A 20,528-nucleotide genomic window follows, 5' to 3' on the forward strand; every position below is an offset into this window, starting at 1 on the left:
TGCTGTTTGGCCAGAGCCACATCTGTGGGAACGTCTGGGAGCACCTCCCTGGAAGTGGGGCAGGGAACTCTTGACTTCCCCTGTGTAACTTAGCTTGTGCTCCACCCGGGAGAGGACTCATGGACACTAAGGGGTTCATGGGACACCCCCACCCCCTGCCAAGACTCTTGAGAGCATAGTTTATCACAGGTAGGATTGATGAGATGGGGGTAAGCTGGAGAACACCAGTGCCTCTGCTTGGCCCAGGACTGGCTGCACGACCAGCTCTGGGAATGATTGCCATTTGAGGGCTTATCTGTAACTGCCAAATCGAGTTTTTCAAATTTTCCATCAGAAACCTGAAATCTCCTATTTTTACAGTGTGGTACCCAGTAACATACAGAGTAGCCCAAATAAAATACGTCTGTGGGGTTGGTCAGGCTGGAAACTGTTTTAGGGAAACAAGATCCTAAATTCTTGGATATTTGGATAGAAGAATAATTTGAAAAATAAAATGCCCACCCCCCCCACCCCCCCGCCCATAAGAGCACCCTTAACCCATCCAACCCATGCTCCTTAACTCCAGCTTGAGCAACATACCCTTGGTAATGGTACCTGTGTGACCTACCTGGCCCTGAGCAGGCAGGCATCTTGCACTACCCAAGAGGGCTCCCCTGATGAATGCCGGTCGGCATGCAGCCACCTCGCCATCAGCATAGTTTGCAACTCCAGTGTTTCCTTACATGAAGTAAGTAGGGTTGTCTCCTTAAGCCCCAAGAATTGGTTCTGAAGCCAACACACCTACCTCCCACATCTGGCAAGTGCTCAGTGTGCAGAAAGGAAACAAATCATTTTAATTAAGGATATAGGCACCTCACATTAATCTTGTAGTAAAAGGTCTGAACGTGAACTGACAAGGCACATCCTGGCACCCTCCCCTCCTGCCACAGGAAGGACAGCCTGGGATAGAAGGGAAGGAGGTTTGGAATAAGGGTTGGGCCCATGAGGATTGTGTGAGTGGTCTCAAGTCCTTATGAGAGACTCCTGAACAGCCAAAAAGTTGCTCTCAGGTAGGATCTGGGGTAAGTGAAGGAAGGGGGCCAGCCCTCCTCCCCTACAGGGGAGCTTCTCTCACCATTTGTCAGGTCTTCCTGGCCTCTAAGGCAGACTGGTGTGTGTGTGTGTGCACGTGTGCACACGCGCATCCACACACCCTATACACCAGCACAAGATAAGGAGCAGTCAAAGGGGATTAAATAGGGTCCCTGACTCTGGGAAAGTAGAGGTAGGCAGAAGGTGGAGACACTAAGCCACCCACTTCCAGAACATCCCTCCAAAAAACCCAAAAGGGGTTAGTGTGATAAGGATCCAGAGGGGTTGGGCACAAGCCTAGCTCAGAACCAATCTGTTGGTCACTTCAAGGCTTAGAAATCTAGTTTCTTTACCAGACCTTAGCCTGGGTCACCTGTGATTACAGTTGGGGGGAGTTGAATTATGTAGAAACAGCATCAGGAAGGTGAGTGTTCAGTGTGGCCTTCGGGGAAGGGCCTAACCCCCAAATCCTGTCCTTTCTAGCACCAACACCTCTGAGTCCACTGGCCACACCACCTGGCTGCTTGGGTCTCTGGGAATAGCAGTGGCAGCGAAATGCCTTTGGCTCACACCTGCGGGGTCAGTCCTTCAAGCTGCTCCCAGAAACAATGGCTGCTTAGGTCAAGGCCTTCGGCTCCAAGCTCAGCACCCAATCCTGCCTGGGATGGCTGTCAGAACCCGTTTGTGCTGCCTGAAGCCTTAAAGAAAATAAAGACGGTGGCATCAAGATGCAGGAGGGCCAGATGCCTGACTGGCAAGGCCTGGGAAGGGGCCGTCTGCGGTGTGGTTTTCCATCTCAGAGTCTGGTATCTGTCTCAGAGGGAGGCTCCTCCCCAGCCTGGTCCGGGAAAGTCCTGGCTGAAGGCAGGCTGGTTTGTGTGTAAGGTGTTTGGCCCCGAGGAAGACAGTGCTTCAACACTGGCAGCACACTGAGCCAGCCCTGCACTCCAGCCTCTGCCCTGGCCTTCCTGGCATGCACAGGGCCCAGGACCATTTATGCTGGGTCCCTGGGTACTAGTTCAGTTGGTCGTACCCTGGTTTCTTTCTGTATAAGCAGAAGTGCTGAATGAAGAAGACGATATCGAAGAAGATGGAGAAGATGCCGAGTCCGAACTTGGTTGGGTCTCCAAAGATCAGTGTCCACTGGTCTGTGAACAGCCATAGGGGACTGAGTTGGTTTTAAGTTGGCAGCTCTTGAAACAGCTGCAGCATGTGGGGCTCTTGGGTGGGGTGGGGGGTGTCCTCATCTGCCCAGGAAACCACAAATCCTCCAGCTACAAAATCCCCACTTGGGCTGCTGGGATTGGCCTGGAGTCCCTGGCTGAAGGGCTGGGGGTGGGTGGAGCGGTATCCCAGGAAGCCTGGCCCCCCTGTGCCTTCAGCCCACCAGATGGGCGGCTGCCTGCTGGCTGACTCACCATTATTATAGGACTGGAGGAACATCTGGAGGAGGCTGAAGCTGCCCCCAGTGAAGTCCAGAAGCACGTTGCCAATGCTCCAGCCCTCGGTGCTTTTGTAGTGAAAGTTCATGTAGGCCTGTGTCAGATAGAAGGACGGTGGTGAGGGGGCTGGGTGGCTGCCTCTTATAACTTGTGACTGCCTCTCCCAACAAGAGCAGCTCTAATTCCTCCCACTCATGTGCTTGGGCCTCAGCAGCAAAGAACACGATGACCAGCCCAGGGAACAGTATGGGCGGGTCCAGAAGTCTCGTGTGGGCAAACACCTCATCCTCCCATTCCTGCACCTCACAACTGCAAAGGAGGGGGAGATGCTGCCTCTCCATCTTCATCTTCCCTGTTCTGGGACAAACCAGCAATTGATTTTTCTTCTCACCTCCAATGAAGGAGAAACTCAGCCTGGACTTCATGTTGTCCTTATGAACACAGCTGGGAGTCAGTTGCCTGGTCTGGAGGTTACCTTGGAAGAGTTACTAGAGTTCTCCTAGCCTCAGTTTTCCCCATCTGTAAAGTGGACTTGGCTCCCACCTTAGCTCTGACTGGGCTCTGGGGACTTCCATCTCAGGCTTTCTAGGTCTAGTGGGTGGGTGCATTTGGGCATCCCACTTTCTGCTGCCACTGCCATATATCCTTCCTCCAATGCCAGAACGCTCTGGACTTACTGGGGCAACTGTCCTATCAGCCAAGAGGTAGTGGTCCGTAGTGGTCTTGTCTCAGTCGGCCACCTGTCAGTCCCCTTCTTCCTACCCTCTTTCATGCTTGGGGCCATCTCTCCAGTCTTGGGGCAATTCCAAACATCAACAAGTGGGGCTCCTGCCTCCTGGGTTGACCAGGCCCAAGCCTTCCCACACTCAGGGACTGTGGCCTTACTTTCCTTAAGACTTTCCTCCACTCCACTCTGAAGCCTTCTTCCCCAACCCCGTAAGGTGTGACTCTACCTTTTTTGTTTTTTATAATACACTTTTTTTTTCTGGTCCTACCTTTTTAGCTTCAACATTGCTCCTCACTGCCTTTCATACTTCTCTGCTTTGTAGGCTGCCCCCAGCCTGGAATGCCCTCTCCTCTCTTGCCCACAAAATTGAGTCCTGCTCACCCTTAGGAGCCTGGATCTGTTTCCCTGCCCTCCAGGAGATGAGCCTTGACTCTGGCCAAAAGACTCTCCTTTCTGAGCCCATGAAATACAAGGTTCTCTGCACTGGGGAAACTGAAGAGGGGTCTTCATGGAAAATGGGGTGAGTTAGAGGAGGCCCTAGATTCAGTGGGGGTGCCCACCACTGGCAGCTACTTCCCACCTCGTTGTGTCCTGGTCCCTTTGGGCAAAGGGGGAAAGTGTGCTGAACTCTAAGTCTCTGAATCTGAGCAGGATCTAGTACTTGGGGTAGCATGCTGAGGACCCTTAAGGTGGATCCTGCATGAGGTCTCTGGATGGGAGATGGAGGTCAGAGGTTGTAGCGCTGGGCTGCCTCCTCTCCATCTTTCCCAAGTGTCCTGCTGCTGCTTGTCAGGGTCGTCAGAGCAATGGGGACAGAACTGAAGTCCTTAGGAAAGACTGGGATGGGGAGACAAGTGACCTGTACCACCTGATGCCCAGAGCTGAGCATGAGCTCAGAGAAATCTCCACTGACTTTCTCAGGTGATTCATGGCTCCAGGGAATGCAACAGTCTTTCTGGCCAGCTTTCTGCCTGGCTCTGCTCTGGCTGGGCTCATGGCTTCCATTGCAACTCTCCATTTACATCTCCTCACCCCAGCTAGAAGCTGCCCCACGGGAGCAGGATCTGGGCTCTCTATCTTGTCTCACTCACGCTAATGGCCACGTGAAGGGTAAGGAAGGCCCCAGAGGTACCTGTGGAAAATACTTGATCAGCGTCACTGCGAGCTTGATGTAGGAGAAGCAGAAGAGAAACTGCAGCCATGTGATCACCCTGACTGCAGCCAAAATCATGGTGACAAGCACGAAGACCCACGAGAGCACCAGAAAGCTGATGGCAGGCCAGGACACGTGCTGGGTGCCCCGCTGAGGGTGACAGAGACAAGAAAAGGGAACAAGTGGCGGGGAGGGAGGAGAGGGGCACAGATTACCCAGTGCCCACCACACCCTTGTCACTGTTAGGGTCTCTAGTTCAGTCCCTAGTCTTTTCAGAGCCCATTTTCTCCTTGTTCCCACATTGCAGAGCTGGGGCCTCTTGGAGGCCACCAGGAGCTGGAAATGTGGCCTGTAACACACCAGAGGCCTGATCATTCCCTGATCCAAGTGGAGTCTGATCATCTCTGAACCAATCCCTCACCCCTACCTTTTCCCAAGGTAGGCCTCCTTCACTGGGCTTCACAGCAAAGGGTAAGAATACCTAGAAGGTTCATGAAGATGGGAGCCAAGCAGTCCCTGGCTGATCTTACATGTGCAGAGGGAGCTCCCCAAGGGAAGCAGTGTACCCACAGGGAAGTAAGAGAAAACATGCATGTCAGTGATCCCCCAAAACCAGCCTAATGGTGCCTTTCCCTGCTGAGACACCCAACAGCCCTCCAGCAATACAGCTGTGGGGAGACTGGCCCCACAGACCCTCGGGAGCCTGTGCCCCTCACCAGGACCCTGAGTCCCAGCCATACTCACCTGCTCCTAGTTCTCTCACTGCCCCTAGGCCTTCATAGCTCTGCTTTCCCGCTGGGGCTGCCCCACCCTAACTTCTGTGTCCTCCCTCCTGCTTAGCTCACAATCTGCTGGGTCATCACTGCCTCTCTGTGTCCCTCACCCCAGGCCAGGGGGCCTGAGGGCTTGGGCTCATCACGGGTGTCCCCTGTATCCAGCGCAGGGCCAAGTCTATTAGTCCAGTAAGTAGCTGCTGAGTTTCTGTGTCTTCTGTAAAGTGGAAGGTATGGGTGGCAAGTGGGGGTGGCAGGCATTGGCCTAGGCAACCTCCAGTGGGGTAGGCACCAGATTCATCTCTCACCTCATACAGGAAGCACTGCACCATGACAACCAGGGTGAGGGCGACGGCGTGCAGGCTGAAGAAGACGTCATTACTGTCCACGGGGTTCACTCCATTGGGGTATTTGAGGAAAAACTGCTCCTATTTGAGGGTTTGGGAGAAGCTTGGGGGTGAAGTGCAGCCAGGCTACCAAACAGCTTGGGCAGGGCTGCAGGGGGCAGGCAGTGCCGTACCTTGATGGAGGGTACCCAGAGGAGACCAATGTTGAACACGCTATAGGCCACGAAGCCTGTCAGGTTTAGGGCCACGAAATCAAAGCTTAGACCAACGACACTGTGGCATGGAGTGATGAAGAGACAGCAAGGCAAAGGGTGAGACTGGGGAGGAGAGGAGGGGATACAGCTCTCCCAAGAAAAGCACCATCCTCAGCTCCCTTTCCACATCTCAATCAATCCCACCCTCTTGAGTACTGGTTTCCTGCCCCCTGCCCATGCTCCCCACCCCCCTGCTTGTATCCTGCCTCTTTAAGTCCTGGCCCCAGTGGGAAGTCCTGGAAGCCTCCTCCAGAGAGGAAGCATCTCCTCCCTGGCTCCCAGCTCAGCAGCCCCCAATGAGGCCCATGTGGCTAGGGAGGCTGCAGGAGAGCTTGGGTCCTTGCTGTGCATAGATACAACTCCAGGCCCACCCTGTCTCTAAAGTCAGAGTTGGGTGGCTGCTTAACATCCAAGGCTGAAGGGCCAGCTCTGGCCCTGCAGTAAGACTTGAGACTAATTCCTCCAGTGCTGGATGGATCAAGAACAGAGCAGATTTGTTGGACTCCCCCCCCACCCAACACTGCCCATTCTCCATTTCCCTGAAAAGCCCCATTTTGTTGCTGTCATAGTGGGGGGCTGAACTGGGCCACAGACCAAATGTCCAGAGCTGCAAGTCCTGCCACAGGCTCTTAGAGCTTTCGCACTGAACACTTATAGAAAGGGCAAGAAGAGAGAAGAGCAGAGGAGGAAAGCCTGAGCCCATGCTGCCTGCAGCCTCTCCGGAATGCCTCCCATCTTACCAGCCTCAAGTAACTTCACAGAAAGCTTAGCAGTTACCTTTTCCGCCTCCAATTGGTGATCACCTGGGGGTAGAAGGAGATGGACCAGGACACAAAGTAAATCCAGCCGATCACCTGGTTTATGATGCTAATGACATGGCTGTGGATGACCAAGAAGCGGATCCTTGGGCTAGAAAGAATTTGGTCACAGATGAGCTGAGGCTGGGCTTGAAGGATACCCCCACGGACCCTACACTGCCTGTCTACCATCTCATCGTGTAAGGCCCACGTAGGCTAAGGTCAGCTTACCTGGTCTGGTTGGAATGATTTCCGTGCAGATAAACAGTAACTTGTCCAACATTTTGAGATGTCACTTGGAAAGAGGACTCTGTCACTCCCGGAGGCACCACAACCTGTTAGGAAAACTAAATTTGATCTAGTGCTACAGGGTTATGAGGACCTCACTGAGTGTCTAGCTCTAGGCTACACTTTAGGGAATGGTGGGATGGATCACATGTGGTCCCTGCCTTCCAGGAACTTACTCATAAGAGGGAGAAACACTGGACCAACTACCCTCCCTCGCCCCAATACCTGCGTGTTAGATGTTCTGAGCAGAACAGCCCTGCCCTTAGGCCCTCCCCTGCCTCAATTCCCAGAGGAGGTGGGAAAGCTCTTCTCTTTTCACTAACCATGCGATCGCAGGCAAGTTATTCAAGCTCTGACCTCAGTTTGCTCACCTGTACAAGGGGATAACAGAAGTGTCTACAGAGTTTTTATGACTGGCATGATGTCCAAAAAATACTATGACTGCTATTACTTCTACTTCCATTATAATGGAGGGCTCCTCTGCCCCATTCCCAGTGTGGCTGCTGAGTGACAGACAGAAGAGGTACATACAACAGACACTTGTCAGGGAGAACACTCACTTCTGCTCGATACATATCAAAAGCTTTGCTCCAAGACACAGTACTCAGAGTCTGCCTGCAATCTTTTTTTTTTTTTTAATTTTATTTATTTATTCATGAGAGAGAGAGAGAGAGAGAGAGGCAGAGACACAGGCAGAGGGAGAAGCAGGCTCCATGCAGGGAGCCTGATGTGGGACTTGATCCCGGGATTCCAGGATCAGGCCCTGGGCTGAAGGTGGTGCTAAACCGCTGAGCCACCCGGGCTAACCCCTGCAATCTTTGATCTCCTACTCATTCACTCTCCCTGACATTCTCAAATCTTCCAAGCAGCATGATACCTTCCCTGAACTAACTATCTCCTTCTCTTTGCTCTGTGGACGTTGCTCTAGGCCCCAGACCCTCACCCATACCACAGGCATTGTGAGGATGCAGCCATTAGAATTCAGTGGCTTCTTTATGAGGACCCTGGAAGGATTGTCTTTTTGTTTTTAGCATCAGAAATCAGGAGGCTTTGGCAGAACAAGTGAAATGCTGTAAGTGGCTGCTGCAAAGCCCAGAGTCTGATTCACGGTGTAGCTTGCCCACCTCTTGCAAGCCACATCTTCATGACATGTACCACTCTTGGCTATTTTTTATTTTTAACTAGTTTTCTTGGCCATGTTGTTCGTATATCTGTAAGTGGCCACTAAATCGCTTTAGGAACTAGGTAGAAAGAAAATTGGTCAACTAGAAACCAACTGATACAAGGCAGAAGGAAACTGTAACTATCACTATCTTTTTCTTTTAATTAATAAGCTTTATTTTTAATTAATTTTTTTAGAGAGAAAGAAAGAGAGCAGATACACACAAATGGGGATGGGCAGAGAGAGAAGGAGAGAATCTTAATTAGGCTCCACGCTTAGCATGGAGCTCAATGTGGGGCCCAATCTCATGACCCATATGATATCTCATGATATCATATCATGATTTGAGCTGAAATCAAGAGTCAGACAGTTAGCTGACTGAGCCACGCAGGCGCCCCAATAAAGTTTATTTTAAGAACAGTTTTAGGTAAAAAAAAAAAAAAAAAAAAAAAGAACAGTTTTAGGTCTACAGCAAAATTTACCACTATTTTTTATGAGTGTTTTCTTTCTACATACCACGTAAAATCCTAGGCATCTTATACTTGCTACTGCTTTTAATCCTCACAACCCTGTCAAGGAGACATTATTTGCCTATAAATGAGGAATTAATCACATATTGGATGGAGTTATCTCGTCCAAGGCTCATAGGTCAGGGTCCGAGGCTGCCTGACCCCCAAGTTCTAACCAGTGGTTTCCAACGGCACAGGGAGTAGTAGATAGGAGTGGTTAGAGCTGGATGGGGAAGGGGCCATATAGGCTGAACCCTGGAAAGTGGGTCAGTACCCATAGAGACCATTCTATAACTGGATTTGACTCCTGCCATGGATTTTTTAAAATTATAGCTGACATACAATGTTATCCACCATTAAAATTTTCCAAAAATTGAACTGCAACATATGTGTAGAAAAGTACACACATCACAGCTTGATGAAGTAACAACCACAAACCCAGTTCAAACATACAGGTCAAGAAATGGAACACTTCCAGCGCTCCAGAAGCTCCATTCTGCTCCTTTCCAGGTCCACCTGCTCCCCAGGGGGAAAGTGTTATGCTGATCAACAGCATAGATTGGCCTTGACAGTGTTTGTACTTCATGCACAAGGAAGCATACAGAGTAGGCTTTTCTGTGTCAGGCTTCTTTCCCTTAAGACATGCTTGATTTTCACTGATTTTGAAAAGATACTTTCATTCGGATGTCTGGCCCTAAGCTAGGTAATCAGCATCATTTCTCAGACTTTAAATTTGATCTGTGGATCAAACCAGATCTCAGCTGGGTGCCATGACCTGCTGTAAGAACCAATGGCTTTCTTACCCTGCAGCAGGCTTCTCACCCTGGGGCAGGTGAAAGTTGTGAGAAATGGCTGTCTAATGAGGTGTGGTGTTCACCAGAGAGTGAGAGGGGAATGCCCTCCCACACAAGGCCCTTCTGGGTTGATACTCTTTATCTGATCACATGCTTCAGTACTGTTTTCTTGCCGGGGGCTTCAGAGCCAACCTGCAGCCCGTTTCTACAACCGCACAGGGCCTTGTGACATGCTGCACAGTAATCCCTGCATTTATCTTGTCTATTTTTTTTTAAACTCTTGTTTATTCTCTACATTGCTGCCTCCCCTACTGATATTTTTATCTGATCAATGGTAATTGGGTCAAATGTTGGTTAAGGTAGAAGCAATGTATACATGAACAGATAAATGCAGAAGGGCCATGAATAGTTATCATTAGACGGCACCTGGCACTGGTTTTTGGAAATAACACTTAACCAATGGAATATCAGACGAGTGCTTTGCAAACTTAGGTGTGGGCCTAAATCACTGGGGATCTTACTCATGCAGGTTTTGTATCAGTAGGTTTGGGGATGGAACCCATGATTCTGTATTTCTAAAAGGTTTTCAAGCAGGGACAATACTGCTGGTCTGCCAATACCCTCTAGAAGCAGCCATCTTATTAAGAATTTCTTCTACATTCCCAGAACCCTTTTTGCTTTACATTTCTTACCACCACCTTCCTAATTCCATCTACATGGCATAAAATGCCCATCCTCAAAGAGATGAACAAAGCCAAAATCGGAGATTTTTAGAGTGCTGGAACAGGGACAGCCCACAGTAGAAAAACAAGGTGGCCTATTTCTACAAGCACTTACTTGAAAAGTATTTTGTTACCCAGTAGTTGAAATTCATTACTTACTTCATTAGGGAGGTCAAGGATAGTAACATTTTTTGAACGAAATGTGATTTGAAAAGTGATCACCAAGGTTGCATTTAATGGATGCCTGTGGAGGATAAGAGTCTGATTACTGCTGAGTAGTTGGACACTGTGAGATCTCAACTAACCCTCTGGATTTCACATTGGGCCTGTTACTGCTCAAGCAATTAGGGATTTTGCATCTGTCACTTCTCAAGCAATTTGGGCTAAAAGTGCTATATGCTAGGCCCTGAGTGGTAGGGGTGGGGTCCTTGCTCCTTAGGGGCTTTCTATCTGTATCAGGAGACAAGAGCCCCAAGGGGGGCCAGGTGAGAACATGAGAAAGTGGGGAATTGGCTGTGACTGCCAACTGAGGTGTTCAGAGGCCAAAAGGACCATGCATCTGCTCTGGTAGAGAAGGCTTTCAAGGACTCAGGTCTGAGCAGGGACTGGTGTGTCCCCAGAAAGCCAGGAGAGGTGTCTGATGGGAGTAGCTGGTGGTGTCCTCAAGTGTGAATGTACAGACCTGGAGTTAATTTGGAAGGCCATGGAAAGTCACTGAAGGATTCTGGAGAGGGGCGATGTGGTGAGGAGATGGCTTGTCAGATTTATAAGGTGGCAAGGGCTGGGATGGAATGCAGGTTGCTACCAAAGCTCAGGTTTGAAATCAGACTTCCCAGGAAGGTGAAGAAAAGGGAGAAGGGTACAGAGAAAAGGACAGGGCTCCAGCTCTTTATCGTGGGGGGATTCTTAATTTTTTTTTAAAGATTTTATTTATTTATTAATGAGACACAGAGAGAGAGAGAGAGAGAGAGAGAGAGAGAGAGGCAGAGACACAGGCAGAGGGAGAAGCAGGCTCCATGCAGGGAGCCTGACGTGGGACTTGATCTGGGGACTCCAGGATCACGTCCTGGGCCGAAGGCAGGCGCCAAACTGCTGAGCCACCCAGGGATCCCAATCGTGGGGGATTCTCATGGCTGGGAGGTAAGAGTAGGGAGAGGCAGTGAAGGATATGGAGGGGGAGGCAGACTCTCTGGCACTCGGTACTAGGTTGGCTCCTCATGCCTGAACCAGGAGAGGTCAGCCAGTAAGACTCTCAGATAAGGCTGAGACTCTGAACAAGTGGGAATGTTGCCATGAATGGGATCCACCATATATGGGTCACTTCTGCTTTCAGAAGTGCTGCTGAGAAGCTCAGGTCCCTGCCCCTTCACCTTCAGGGCTCTCATCAGATACTTAGAGCCTTGAAAAGGATCACTCTGAGGTCTGGCATCAACTGCAGGTGGCTCAAGGCCATCTCTCAGCTGGGGAAAAGGCTCCTGTCTACAGGGGAAAGCCTCCTTCCTTCTCCTCTGACCAGAAACAAGGATTCAGTGGCTGGGAGTAGAGAAACTCTGGGGCCCCAGTCTCCAGACACCTGCTATCATCTCTCTTTCTCTGGCGTGTCTTTTTCTTATATATTTTTAAGTTTTTAAAATTTTTATTTTTAAGTTTTTAAAGCTTATTTTATCTTCTCAGGAAAGAAGGGACTTGGTAATACCATACAGATATCCACTTGTCTTAAAATGAAGAGGCAAAGGCATTACACTTGAAATATGAACAGATGGAGCCAGGAGTCAGCCTTGACCTGGCCATGGGATGAATGAATCCAGAGCCGGGCCCAGGAACTTACTGAAGGATGATGCTGGTGTTGGCTGAGCTTCCATTTTCCAGCTCTACTGTAGCAGGAACAGTGAAGTCAACTGTCGACCCTGGAAGGATCCAAACCATTAGGTCAGGGAACTCAAGCCCACAGGGGAAACTGGGATGTGAGTCCCTGACATCTGACCTCATGAGCTCTGGCTCATGACAACCCCCATCTTCTAGAAGAAGACATGGAGGTCCTGAGAGGATAGGTGATGGGCCTGGAAACCTGAGCCTTCATTACGTTCTTTTCCCTTCTGCTGCCAGAGAGACAGAGGTGGACACAGGCCTGAGCAGGAAACACAGTAGCTTCCTCTTCCCCACACTGACAGGCTCTGAGGCTGAGTTACCCAGAGATAGTTCTAGAACAATGGAACCCAAAAACTGTCACACAGGAATTCAAGCATTGATCTGGGACTGGAAAATGAGGACTTAAAACACTTAAGATGGGAAAGCACAGGGGTCTCCTCTGTTCATGGAGTTCAAATGGCCCTGCAGACCTGGTCCAGCCCCTTCCTCTACTCTCAAGAGACACACAGGGCCCAGCTATCCTGTTTGTAAAGAATCCCTTTGGGCTCACCGATCCCCTTCCTGAGGGCTGACCATGCTTGGGGAGCCAGGGGGAAATTGTCTATCAGTCTCACTATCACTATTCCTCTTGGCATTAAGCTATTAATGCAGGATAAGGTAGACAAATGGGCCTTGGGAGTGAAGCAGGTTTGGGAGGCCGAGTACCCTACAGCAACTTGGCCACAGAACCAGAGTGAGTTAGCCTCTCGCTGACTTCTTCCTGTGTTCCCTGGGAGGCCCACACGCCTACTCCAACCTGCTTGCAGGTGTGCTCAAAGCCCCAGGCACCTGTTCACCTCACCTCCTTCACCTCAGGACCTTCAGGGTTATGCAAGGACTAAGGAGTGGCATGAATCTAGAACTGGCAGGGAGTCCACAGGGGAAAGGAGCTCAATTTGATTAAGATGGTCCTTATACGGGGAGCGGCTGTGGCGAAGGGTCTGGGTTTCTCTGTCCTCAGTTCCCTCCAGGGATAAAATAAAAAACTGAGATCTGAAGTTTTAGATGATGAGGCTGGAAAGGAGGCAAAGAAATAAAATGGAGCAGGGATCCTATGCAGGTCCAATCTTTGCTACTTTCTAGCTCTGTGACTTTAGGGGAAGACTTTTACCCTTTCCTGAGCCTAAGTTCCCCCTCTGTAATAACTGAGGTGGTGGGGACGCCTGGGTGGCTCAATGGTTGAGTGTCTGCCTTTGGCTCAGGGCGTGATCCCAGGGTCCTGGGATCGAGTCTTGCATTGGGTTCCCTGCTGGGAGCCTGTTTCTCCCTCTGCCCTGTGTCTCTGCCTCTCTGTGTCTCTCATGAATAAATAAATAAAATCTTAAAAAAAAATAATGGAGGTGGTGGTGGTTCTTCTTCCAGGGCTTTATCTAAAGCCTCACAGTGCAGGTGTGACACACATTAGGGCCTCAGGCCCAGAGAATATAAATAATCTAGCAGGTCTGGAGTGGGGCTCTAGAATTTGTATTGAGAAATACCAGGCTTCACGGCACCACCTTGGAAATTGTTTATTCACAAGATGTAACTGCAAAGTGACATGACTGATGGTTTAACAAAACTGGAAGAGCCTTCAAGAGGCCAGATAACAAATGGTACAGCCACTGTGTATGGCTCGCTGGAAGCTTCTGCAGGATTTGTATTGTTTGTATAAGATTGACTCGAAATCCTTAGGGATTTAAAGATATATTTGATTTTTTAAAAAAGATTTTATTCATTCATTTGAGAGAGAGAGAGAGCACACGCGCGAGTACGAGCAGGGGGAGGGAGAGGGGGAGGAGAGGGAGAAGCAGGCTCCCCGCTGAGCAGGGAGCCAGACATGGGACTCCATCCTAGAACCCTGGGATCTTGATCTGAGCCAAAGGCACTTAACTGACTGAGACACCCAGGCGCCCCAGATATATTAGTTTTTGTTTTTTTTTTAAAGGTTATTTATTCATGAGAGACACAGAAAGAGAGAGAGAGAGGCAGAGACACAGGCAGAGGGAGAAGCAGGCTCCATGCAGGGAGCCCGATGTGGGACTCAATCACAGGACTCCAGGGTCACACCCCGGGCTGAAAGTGGCGCTAAACCGCTGAGCCACGGGGGCTGCCCAGTATATTAGTTTTTGGACAAGAGACAAACTGATGATCAAAATAACGGGTCTGCCATCCTAGGAGTGCTAAACACTTTCCTTCTTTCTCATGGGAGGAATTTCAGCAATGTTTTAAGCACTGGGAGAATTGATAGAATGATGCACGTCTCTCAGGGCTCTGCTCTGAAGGTTAAATGTCACAAAGATGCCCCCTCAGGTGTTTTTTGACATCCAGCCTGTGTTCTGTGAGGCTCCTAGCCCCACTTGGGCTGCTGTACCCTGTTCCTCAGTTTCTCCCTGAGAAGCTTTTTCATCTTACAACAAGGTGGCCTATTCATTTGCTTCTGCAGCATCTCCTAGGACTTATAATTCCTCTGTGAGGTCCACAGAGCAGGGAGTTGTTGGAGCTCCACAACTTGACTTTGGGGGTACAGAAAAGGCAGGAAGCACTTCCTAGAAGATGGGCAATTATTTGTGGAATCATCTGGATCCTTGTGAAACTCCTGAAGACCTGGGTCTGCTCCATCACCAGCAGACCAGTGCAGGCTGGACAGTCCTACACCCTTGGCTATTATCAGGTCAGGCTACTTACTCTATTGCACCATCTCCCTCTTTACAAAGTTGATGGCCCATTTCTAAACTTACCACATTTCTCTATAAGCTGCAGGGGAAGAAGGATACAAATAATCAGCCAACTCCTTATCATGTTTCTCAATTTCAAAGAACTAGAAAGAAAAACCGCAAGAGAAGTTCAGGTTAAAGTGGGAGCAGCTCAGCAACAAATGGACAATATGCCACCTGGAATCATGGCACAGACAGTTCATAAAGCACTTTCACCTCACACCTGTGACCTCATGCAATTTGCATCACCAGCTTGGAGGTGACTGGGGGGAGGGGGGTGGGTAGGTGTGGAACTTAGCTTTCTTTGACAGGTGGAGACAAGGGCTCAGAGAGGCTAAGTGTGTTGTGTAAGGTTCCACTCTGAGAAAGTAGACAAACACTGAATTTTTCCCTCTTTAACTGCTTCTTGTAACCTAGTTAACAAAAAGAAGGAATGCAGTTTTATTGGCTGAGGGTTCTTTTTCTCCAAAAGTTATCCAAACTGTGGTCAGATGTTTGACTTTGTGAACCTATGAACCTTAAAGAAATTAATTTCATTCTCTGTCCGGGGACAAAAGTCTAAGTGGCTAATGGCACCACTGACACTTTCTCATTTGACAAGGGTCACCTCTCCAGGAGCGGCAGGGATGACTCATAATGGGGACCCAGCGAGGGACAAGCCCCAGATTAGCCCAGAAGAAGCTGGTTAAGTGAGGGAGACACACTACAGAATACCTGTAACCCCAAAGCACAGCAGGGGAACCACGTGTCAAGATGGGGCAGGTCGGCACGGGTATCTGTAACTTGGTCTATATGTGCTGCCTGAGCATGCAGAGCCTCGGCCCTCCCACCTGACAACTTCTGGGATTCCTGTGGCGAGGGCTATGGGAGGTCTATGTGGAAAAACCCCTCTGGTTTCAGTTTTCCCAAAAGGCCTCAAGGGACTTCCCCTACCTTCAGAGAAGTCTCCCTGGTGGCTCCAGCCTGCCTGACCTCCACCTGTCCCTGTCTCCTCCAGGGCCTCTCTGCCTGATGCAGCTCCCTTTGATCTGTTAGGTCTTATCTCAGAGGAGTTTTCCTACCTCCTGGCACTGACCTCCTCCCTCTGGCCTCTCTGGAGTCTTCACCTTTGGTGCTGTGTCTCCATGCTCTCTACCTCCCAGCTTCTATACTCTGACCTGCAGGGAATTGGTCTCCTGTGTCTATGGAATGACCATGGGTCTCTTGTCACTCTCTGCTCCTCACACCTGCCTGTGACCTTAGTTCAGGACTCAGAATGTCCCTCAGGGTAGAGTCTGGGTTTTCCTCTGGAAATCAGATATGAATCAAGCCTAACCAGGTCCTCTCTCATCCTGCAGGAGTGGAATGTGGACTGAGAAACTCAAATATTTGGTCAGCAAAAGTCCCCAGCCTCAGGGGTGGAGAAAAGACATCAGGACAGACATCGAGAGCTCAGTTTATTAAAGTGCCAGAAGAAGGGTAGAGTGATAGCTATTCACTAAAACTGTGTCTTGTGAATGCTACAAAGTAGAATTGGAGAATTTCATGACAATGGGCTCTGTTCGGCCTGGCCCTCTTCCTGTTTAAGTTCTATCTTCCAGGCCTCACTCAGATACAACTTTAAGAAGTCTCCCACTCCCGAACCATGCATCACAGGAGCAGCCTGGGGTCCGGGGCCCCCAGCTCCTTCAGGTATCTGACTTAATCCTGTCAATTGTTTTACAACCTGGAACTCCTTGAGTCTCCTCTTGTAGAATACAGAAAGTGTCAAGGAATGTGTGCCCTGTAGATAGACTGCACAGGTTTGGAGCTGGGGCCTCTCATTTAGAAGTTGTGTGACTCTGGGGTGCTACTTAACCTCCTCTATTTCCTAATGTGAAAACAAGGACAGTGAGACTTCATCATTTGACTGAAATGAGATGAAATGCAAAACAGGGCTTGTAGCCCTCCAAAGGGCCACAGCACTCGAACAGAGTTAATCAGTGATATTAAAATTTCCTAGTGGGGAGTAGCTAATTAGGAAAAAAGGTTGATACACAGTGTTGTAAAATGACTAATACCGTTGCCTCGGGCACCTAGCAAACTCTCATAAAGCATGGGTGGTTATTTTTCTCAATTCTAGTGGAAAAGGCAGGGCCCAATCAGTTGTCCTCCCTTCCTCCAGCCTGAATGCTCCGAAATGCAGGGCAGGGTCTCATTCTGCCCAGTCCCCCCGAAAACAGACCCGCGGTCGGCACACCCACGGGAGTTCGTGGAATGATTTTTCCAATATCTCCTTTCTCCGAAGTAATCTGCAAACTCCGCGACGCGGATTCAGGCGGCAACTAACCAGAACGCAGGGAAGGGGCTCGGACTCGCCCTGGGGTAGGGCCACCCACACCGCCTCGGCAGCCCAGTGTCCCCTGCCTCCGATCACCACCGTGCGGGCCTTTCCGCCTGGAAGCCGTCTGGTGTCTCGAGGCCGGGACTGCTGCTGGGTGACGGAACCCTGCGCGGCAGGATCCCCAACCGACTTACAGTGCCGATCTTCAGCCCTCTGGGGCTCCGCCGGGCAAGTGGGGGAGGCTGCCGGGGTCGCTCCAGCTCTCGCCCGAGGTCCCCTAGGCCCGGGAACCAAGCACACCGGACGCCGGATCCGTTTCCGACTGAACGTGTTGCCCCCCGTCAGCTGGATTTTGGGCGAGGGCGGGCCAGAAGTCACCTGACTGTAGTCACCTGACCTGGGCGTACAGGTTTCCGCGCGGTGCACTCGGGGAGCTGTAGTTTAGTCTTAGCCCCACGACTGGGCGGGTGGCGGCGGAGCAGAGGGGCGCAGGCGCTTTGGCAGGGATGGGTGCTCGGGTGCGTGGGAGGCTTCAGACACCTTTAGGGGACACAGAGGCTCCCGGAGCCCCAGTGCCCGTCAGCGAGCCCTGCCCTACCTCGACGAACGAGGCCAGGGACCGTCTCCCCCGTCCTAGAACCCGCGTCTTACGGAACCGCGGCGAGCCTCCCTCTAGGTCCCGCCTCCCGCGCGGGGCTCCGCCTTCCTCGGCCAATGGGAAGGCGAGAAGCCTCCGCGTTGGGCGTGGCCGAAGGCCTGGCCGGCCCCGCCCCGCCCCGCCCCGCCCCGCCCCGCCCGGGCGCCCGGAAGCCGGTGGAACGCGCGGGAGGGGGCGCCACCGCCTCAGACGCCGGCTGTGGGGCTGTCGCGGGCCATGGCTGCGCGGGTGGTCACTCTCGGTATTGACCTGGGCACCACGTCTGTGAAGGCCGCCTTGCTGGAGGCCGCGCCCGGCCACCCACCTGGGTTCGTGGTACTAGCGAGCTGCGCCCGGGCTGCGCGGGCTGAGGCGGCGGCGCCCCAGGTGAGGCAGCGTCCCGGAGCTGCGTCGCCTCAGGGAGCCACTCTTGTTCCTCGGAGGAGGCCTCCTCCACACCCTGTTTCTTGCAGGAAGCCTCCCTGACTTCCCCAGCCCGCCCGACCTCCACCTCCCTGCTGTAGCTCCCTCGGACCCGTGAGACGTGAGATTCGGTCCCGGGAGCTTGCCCCGCTGCCGACGGCGATCTCCGGGCCGTCTGGCCTCCGCGGGCCTCGCTGTGGCTCCGCGGCCCGCGGTGCTCCCTGCCCTCCACCTTCTGTACTCTGACCCGCGGGAAGTTGCTGCCCTGGTCTGTGCAGTGACCTCGGGCCTCCTCCTGTCTGCCCCTCTGCACCTCCCACCTGCCGGTGTCCTCAAGTTCAGGCTTCAGTTTGTTCCCCAGAGCAGAATGTGGATTTTCCTCAGGAACTAAGCTGTGGAACCCGGGCCTCAGCGGCCTCTGCTCATTCCGCAGGGGGGACTGTGGTCTGGGGCAGGCAGACACGGGCAGCGAGACACCGGGACCCAAAGGCTGAGACGCCCTGGAGAAAGGACAGCGGAGAGACAGGGGAGATGAGCTGATTAAAATGTTAGAAACAGGTTGGGGGCGGGGGGGGGGGGGGGCACCTGGGTGGCTCAGGGCGTGACTCCGGGGTCCTGGGATCCTCCCCGGAGGGAGCCTGCCTCTCCCTCTGCGGGTGTCTCTGCCTCTCTCTCTGTCTCTCATGAATAAATACAATCTTAAAAAAAAAAAAAAAAAAAAAGAGAGAGAGAGAGAGAGAAAGATCCGATGGATCATTATACATTAAAACTAGTGTCTTGTGAAAGCTACAGGGTAGAAATGGAGAATTTCACCATAATGGGATCTATTTGGAGATGTGGGTTCAGAAAGATCATCAGTCCTTAGAGCTGGATTTCATTAATTCCCTGAAAAAGGTAGCTCTATGTTCAGTTAACTGACAACAGAAATCAATATCCAGGAACTTTCTGTATAACTTTATGACCCCCCCCCCCCAATCCTGCTTGTTCTCCCAGTTCAAATCGGTGGCCTCTAAGCACTTTCCAGCCACAAACCTGGATTTTCTAAGCCTCATTCCCAAGAGCTTGTTTTTCACAACCTCTTGCCACGTATCTAGACTCAGTTCTTTAGGGTTCAGAGTCCATCTTGGTCAGAAACATTTCAGAGGGTAAAGAGTTCAGGAGCACTTAGCCTTTTTTTTTTTTTTTTTTTAGCATTTTCATAGAGACTCAAAATTTGGTTGGGGCAACAGGTATTTTTTTTTACTTTTAAGATTTTTTGTTTTTAAAGATTTTATTTATTCATGAGAGACAGAGAGGCAGAGACAGTTTTGGTAATTTGTGGTTTTCCAGAAATGCATCCATGTGTTCTAGATTGTCTAATTTGTTGGCATATAGCTGCTCATAATACATTTTAAAAATCGTTTGTATTTCCTTGGTATTGGTTATGATCTCTCCTCTTTCATTCATGATTTTATTAATTTGAGTCTTTTTTCTTTTTAATAAGGCTGGCTAATGGTTTATCTATCTTATTAATTCTTTCAAAGAACAAGCTCCTGGTTTTGTTGATCTGTTCTACAGTTCTTCTGGTCTCTAGTTCATTGAGTTCTGCTCGAATCTTTATTATCTCTCTTCTGCTTGGTGTAGGTTTTACTTGCTGTTCTTTCTCCAGTTCCTTTAGGTGCGAGGTTAGCTTGTATATTTAGGTTTTTTCCAATTTTTGGGGGGGAGGCTTGTATTGCAATATATTTCCCTCTTAGGACCACTTTTGCTGTATCCCAAAGATTTTGAATGTTTGTATCTTCATTTTCATTCGTTTCCATGAATCTTTTTAATTCTTCTCTAATTTCCTGGGTTGCATTTGGATGGAAAATTCTGTATATATCTATGAAATCTGTTTGGTCCAGCATATTATTCAAGGCCCTTGTTTCTTTGGTAATGTTGTGCTTAGAATATCTGTCATTTGCAGCAAGTGCCATGTTGAACTCTCCTACTATTACTGTATTATTATCTAAGTGTCTCTTTACTTTGGTTATTAATTGATTGATATACTTGGCCACTCCTACATTAGGGAATAAATATTCATGGTAGGTCTTGTTGGATAGACCCTTTAAGTATGATATAGTGTACCTCTTCATCTCTTACTACAGTCTTTGGGATAAACTTTATCTGATAAGAAGATTGCTACCCCTGCTTTCTTTATTATTATTTTTTTTAAGATTTTATTTATTTATTCATGATAGACATAGAGAGAAAGAGAAGCAGAGACAGAAGCAGGCTCCATGCTGGGAGCCCGACGCAGGACTCGATCCTGGGACTCCAGGACAGCGCCCTGGGCCAAAGGCAGGTGCTAAACCGCTGAGCCACCCAGAGATTCCCCCCTGCTTTCTTTTGAGGACCATTTGAATGGTAAATGGTTCTCCACCCCTTCATTTTCAGGCTGTAGGTGTTCTTAGGTCTAAAATGAGTCTCTTATAGACAGCATATAGATGGATATTGCTTTTTCTTATCCAATCCAATACCCTGAGTCTTTTGATGGGATCATTTAGC

General features: G+C 50.2%; 2 protein-coding genes across 15 annotated transcripts in view; one reads left to right on the forward strand and one right to left on the reverse strand.

Moving 5' to 3' along the window:
* Nucleotides 1-810: 810 nt before the first annotated feature.
* Nucleotides 811-17,616, reverse strand: CTNS (cystinosin, lysosomal cystine transporter). 5 transcript variants are annotated; one of them, XM_077851679.1, is made up of 12 exons: nt 17,335-17,616; nt 14,665-14,744; nt 11,868-11,946; nt 10,199-10,283; nt 6,796-6,899; nt 6,545-6,676; nt 5,687-5,786; nt 5,475-5,594; nt 4,373-4,543; nt 2,490-2,607; nt 2,105-2,219; nt 811-1,769 (listed from the first exon to the last, which is right to left on the reverse strand). In XM_077851679.1, exons 2-12 carry the CDS (start codon nt 14,723-14,725, stop codon nt 1,688-1,690), a joined length of 1,167 nt encoding a protein of 388 aa, XP_077707805.1. In that variant the 5' UTR covers nt 14,726-14,744; nt 17,335-17,616; the 3' UTR covers nt 811-1,687. The 5 variants fall into 5 exon arrangements, with proteins under 5 accessions (XP_077707805.1, XP_077707804.1, XP_077707806.1 ...); XM_077851678.1 differs by having other exon boundaries at nt 17,137-17,615; XM_077851680.1 differs by having other exon boundaries at nt 811-2,219; nt 17,137-17,613.
* The window catches only part of SHPK (sedoheptulokinase), a 45,690-nt gene continuing 28,905 nt past the window's right edge, over nt 3,744-20,528 (forward strand). The window contains exons 1-6 of one of the 10 annotated variants that reach the window (XM_077851670.1): nt 3,744-3,760; nt 11,714-11,968; nt 14,370-14,597; nt 14,687-14,899; nt 15,978-16,311; nt 16,907-17,351. Coding sequence is in view for 1 of the 10 variants with exons in the window: in XM_077851665.1 (XP_077707791.1) it covers nt 17,817-17,966 (150 nt within the window). In the remaining 9 variants the exon portion in view is untranslated. Of the gene's footprint in view, nt 3,761-5,214; nt 5,356-11,713; nt 11,969-14,369; nt 14,598-14,686; nt 14,900-15,257; nt 15,413-15,977; nt 16,312-16,906; nt 17,352-17,749; nt 17,967-18,052; nt 18,550-20,528 lie in introns of those variants that run through there. The other 9 variants (XM_077851667.1, XM_077851668.1, XM_077851669.1 and 6 more) reach the window with 9 other exon arrangements.

This window comes from Canis aureus, chromosome 16 (assembly GCF_053574225.1).
Source record: "Canis aureus isolate CA01 chromosome 16, VMU_Caureus_v.1.0, whole genome shotgun sequence".
Classification (NCBI taxonomy): Eukaryota; Metazoa; Chordata; class Mammalia; order Carnivora; family Canidae; genus Canis; species Canis aureus.

Coding starts and splice junctions, on each gene's coding strand:
- CTNS (XM_077851677.1), bottom strand. CDS start 12,028: ATGAGGTCAGATGTCAGGGACTCACATCCCAGTTTCCCCTGTGGGCTT. Junction 6,900..10,198: donor TCCTTGACCTCCCTAATGAA/GTAAGTAATGAA, acceptor TTTTCCTAACAG/GTTGTGGTGCCTCCGGGAGT. Junction 1,770..2,104: donor TTATACAGAAAGAAACCAGG/GTACGACCAACT, acceptor ATTTTCTTTAAG/GCTTCAGGCAGCACAAACGG.